The 4,470-nt window shown below is 35.0% G+C and overlaps 1 protein-coding gene across 1 annotated transcript; it reads right to left on the reverse strand.

The window, feature by feature from the left end:
• Positions 1-1,583: 1,583 nt before the first annotated feature.
• LOC126660605 (uncharacterized) lies at positions 1,584-3,044 on the reverse strand. Its single transcript, XM_050354171.1, has one exon. It carries the CDS (start codon positions 3,042-3,044, stop codon positions 1,584-1,586), a length of 1,461 nt encoding a protein of 486 aa, XP_050210128.1.
• Positions 3,045-4,470: the final 1,426 nt, after the last annotated feature.

Consider the following 4,470-nt stretch of genomic DNA (forward strand, 5'->3'; position numbering starts at 1 on the left):
TGAAAAATCATGTAAGGTCAAATTTTATCATAATTGTATATTTTTTTTTATTTCTAACAAAAACTCTAACTATTTTAAATAATTGGTAATAAATAAAAGAAAAAATTATTTTGAGATTCCTGAGGTATATCATAATTAACAGTTTGATACCTCTTATTTCAAAAGTCTATTTAATGGTCATTCAATTTTAATTTTATTAACTATTAGGCCCCTCCGATAATTTTGGCATTTACTTTTAAACGATTTGATACCCCATTTTTAATTTTGTGAACGGTTTGGTCTCACTTTAAATTTTATTAAATGATTTGGTACCTCAGTTTTAGTTTCGTTAAACGATTTAGTCTCTCAAATTAACGGAAGGGTCTCTCAGTTAACGGAATTAAAACTGAGAGAACATTATTTGAAACAAGAGGTACCAAACTGTTAATTATAATATAACCCAGAGACCTCAACGTAATTTAATCTAAATAAAATGAATTGATATCATATTGACGAATTTAATTGATGAATCACATTACGAGCCACGAGCGTAGCACGTAATGTAGAACTAGTATATGCATATGTGCTTGATCGCTTAATTCTGCAAGTGTACAGAATCAATTGTAGCAAGCAATACTCGGAGTATTCCGAGGTCGAATCCATAAAGGACGAACTCTTTAAAATGTTATTTAATTTAACTTTTGTAAAGTAACTGTTCTGTTAATTTGATTTGATGTTGAAAACAATTAATTAAGTAATATAAAATGAAAGAATATTTTGGATAAAATATCAAGATTGAAAATAACTAGGATCTCGGGTTTCACCGTAGTCGAGGGGAAATTTTATCATATGCAATAATACATGTCAAGAGCTTTTCCATGACAATTGTTTCTACGATATGTTTATTCTCTCTCGAGACATAAACTTGTGTTTAATTAATTCTGGATATTTCTCAATTACCATGTTAATTAATTAAACCCATTAAGCAAAACAATTAACGCCATCACAATTTCAGCTTTCTTTACGAGTGTACTTATGTTAAATTCTTCTTTTTATTCTCTCACCCTAAAGGTTAGCATACCACTTTTAACATCAATTGATACTCCTCCTGTGGCCAAGAAAGGTCTCCCTAAAATAATAGACAAATCCACTTCATCATCCATAAGCACTAGAAAATCAGCTGGTAAAAATATTTTACCAACTTTTACGAGGAAATCTTCTACTATGTCAAGCGGTCGTTTGATGGATCTGTCCGCAAGTTGTAATGAAACCGTAGTAGGTTTCATCTCGGTTATGCCTAGCTTCCTCACAAGCGACAGCGGCATCAGGTTGATGCTAGCACCTAAATCACATAAGCAATTAGCAACATCAACATTACCAATAGTACATGGGATAGAGAAACTTCCTGGGTCTTTCAACTTTGGAGGTAATTTCTTTTACAGTCTTGTACTACACTCCTCATTCAAAGCTACTGTTGCATACTCCTCCAATTTATTTTTGTTGGAAATGATCTCTTTCAAGAACTTTGCATATGATGGTATTTGTGCCAAGACCTCGGTAAAAGGAACGTTGATTTGAATTTTCTTGAAGATGTTGAGAAGCTTTTAAAAATTCAACTCGTTTATCCTCTTCATCTTCCGCTGAGGGTATGGAATTGGAGGCACATATGCCTTGATTGTCGGCGGAGGTTTCTCTATAATGCTCTCATCTACCACCTTGTTTTTCGTTCTCTCATTTATAACAACTGATTCGTCCGCCTTCTTTTCTTTTGATGCTTCATCAACTTCATTCTCCCCTGCTAAAGAGATTGCCACAGCTCTCTCCTTGGGATTTGTCTCAGTGTGGCTAGGGAATTTTCCCTTTTCTCTTTCAGCAACCTTATTTGCCAATTTCCCCAGTTGAAGCTCCACATTATGAATGAAAGATTGAAATGATTGTTCAATCAGGCTAATCCTTTCCTCCATTTTATTGTTATGTCCATTCTGATTTGCCATGAATTGAATCATCATCTCTTCAAGAGAAGGTTTCTTCTCTTGTAGTGGAGGTGGAGGTGCTGGTCTGTTTTGGTGAAATTCTGATGGTCCCTGCAGCTTAACGTTGTTCGAATCTCTCCATAAAAAATTCGGATGATTTTGCCACCCTGGATTGTAAGTATTCGAGTACGGGTCGTTCCTTGGCGGTCTATTTTGATTATTGCAAACAAAATTGATTTCCTCTGATTGGACTCTATTGGCATACCTACAAGAAGTTTCATCATGCCCTTGAATTCCGCAGACTGTACAAATCTCCTTCAACTGCTGATTCTGACTAAATAGCATCTTCACTTGCTTGGTTAATTTGGCGACTTCCGACATAACATCATGATGTGAAGATACCTCATGGGCGGCTGCCCTTCGTCCTCTAATGGCTCTTTGTTCAGAATTTAGAGCGACATTCTCATAAATATGATTGATTTCAGCCGCCGTCTTTTCTCCATAACTTCCTCTGGATGCCGTTTCAACCAAAGTTTGCCCACTCATGGTCAAACCTTCAAAGAACATTTGCGTTAGTAATAATTCATCAAAGAAATGATGTGGACATTGAGCAAGAAGCATCTTGAAGCGCTCCCACGTCTCATGGAATGGTTCACCATCAAATTGAGTGAAGTTATATATTTTGCCGCGAAGGTAAAGAGTTTTCTGTGGAGAATAATATTTTATAATGAAAGCATCATATACATCTCTCCACGTATTGAATGATCCTTCAAGTAAGTTCAAAAGCCATGTCCTCGCACTCATCTTCATGCAATAAGAAAAACATCTTTTCCCTAATTCATCCTCCGTCAACCTGTTCAATGGGAAAGTTTCCACCACACTATAGAATTCTTTAATAAATGATAATGGATCATCGACTGCTGTTCCATTAAATTGTGGTAACATGTTGAGATGGATGGTTTTGATCTCATAGTTCTGAGCTTCATCCGAGATTCGGATGCATGAAGGATTATTCACCACCACTGGCCTTTGAATGTCTCTCAGTCGATGCGCGGCAGGCGCATTAACAACAAGATTTACTTGATTCGCCATTATTTGTCTCTTTTCTTTTCGATTCCTTCTGCAAGTGCGTTCGATCTTTTGGTTCTAGGGTAGTAGTTCTGCGCTGTCAGTGCTCTTGGAACGCCTTCGTTGCATATACTACCTGAAATTCACACTTGAAAGAATTTTAGAAATAAAAACACAAAAATTAAAGAAATAACAATTTAAAACCGTCGTCCCCGGCAACGGCGCCAAAAACTTGATCGCTTAATTCTGCAAGTGTACAGAATCAATTGTAGCAAGCAATACTCGGAGTATTCCGAGGTCGAATCCACAAAAGACGAACTCTTTAAAATGTTATTTAATTTAACTTTTGTAAATTAACCGTTATGTTAATTTGATTTGATGTTGAAAACAATTAATTAAGTAATATAAAATGAAAAAATATTTTGGATAAAATATCAAGATTGAAAATAATTAGGATTTCGGATTTCACCGTAGTCGAGGGGAAATTCTATCATATGCAATAATACATCTCAAAAGCTTTTCCATGATAATTGTTTCTACGATATGTTTATTCTCTCTCGAGACATAAACTTGTGTTTAATTAATTCTGTATATTTCTCAATTATCATGTTAATTAAATAAACACATTAAGCAAAACAATTAACGCCATCACAATGCCTTAGACATATCTCTATTCTTAAGTAAATTGTGTTTAAATCTCTAGATCCAAATTCATGCTTCACCGATAGGTACTTCACATGCATTCTAGAATAAAAACATTAAGGTATGTAATCTTAATATTCATGATCATTATAAGAGATTTAAAGAAAACTCTTGTTTAATAACATTAATGAGATGCACTAATACACAATCAAGACTTCCCCTTTAATTATGCTACATCCCTAATCCTATTTTAAAGGTTTAGCAATCCATTGTCATATTGAAGATAACAATGTAATTGTTGTATTTTGAGAACATATGAGAGGAGAAATGAAAAGAGAAATAATGATTGATTAGAACTATCTTAGAGTAAATGTTTACACAATTGCAAGTGTAAGTGAATTATTTGTCTCTACACAAATGTGTCCTATTTATAGGCATAAAAGGAGTGGTAGCCAAGTCTTGAAAGATCTTCTTTCCTTAGCTCATCTTGAGTGGGATCCAAGCTTAATCTCTTTCTTGCCTTGTATAGTTTGATTGGTGTCCAGCTTGCAAGTTTCATTTCCATAATGAGATGGAGCAATTGACAAAGGTCATTTCTTTATGTGCAAGCCAAGGAAAAATCTCATCTTGAGTGTGAACACATGATATGTTCATATGAGTGTCAATATGCACCTAGTAAGGCTTCCAGAAGTGCCCAAAACAGATGATTTGACCATATTCAGAGTGTCAACCGGCCTTGAACCGGTTTGGTGTCGAGCACCGGTTGAGGGCCGGTTTAGCTTTATTTTACGATCAAAAATGAAGTTTC

Source organism: Mercurialis annua, linkage group LG8 (assembly GCF_937616625.2).
Source record: "Mercurialis annua linkage group LG8, ddMerAnnu1.2, whole genome shotgun sequence".
Lineage (NCBI taxonomy): Eukaryota > Viridiplantae > Streptophyta > Magnoliopsida > Malpighiales > Euphorbiaceae > Mercurialis > Mercurialis annua.

What these genes read in the sequence shown, in the direction of transcription:
- LOC126660605 (XM_050354171.1), bottom strand. Translation starts at nt 3,044, where the DNA reads ATGGCGAATCAAGTAAATCTTGTTGTTAATGCGCCTGCCGCGCATCGA.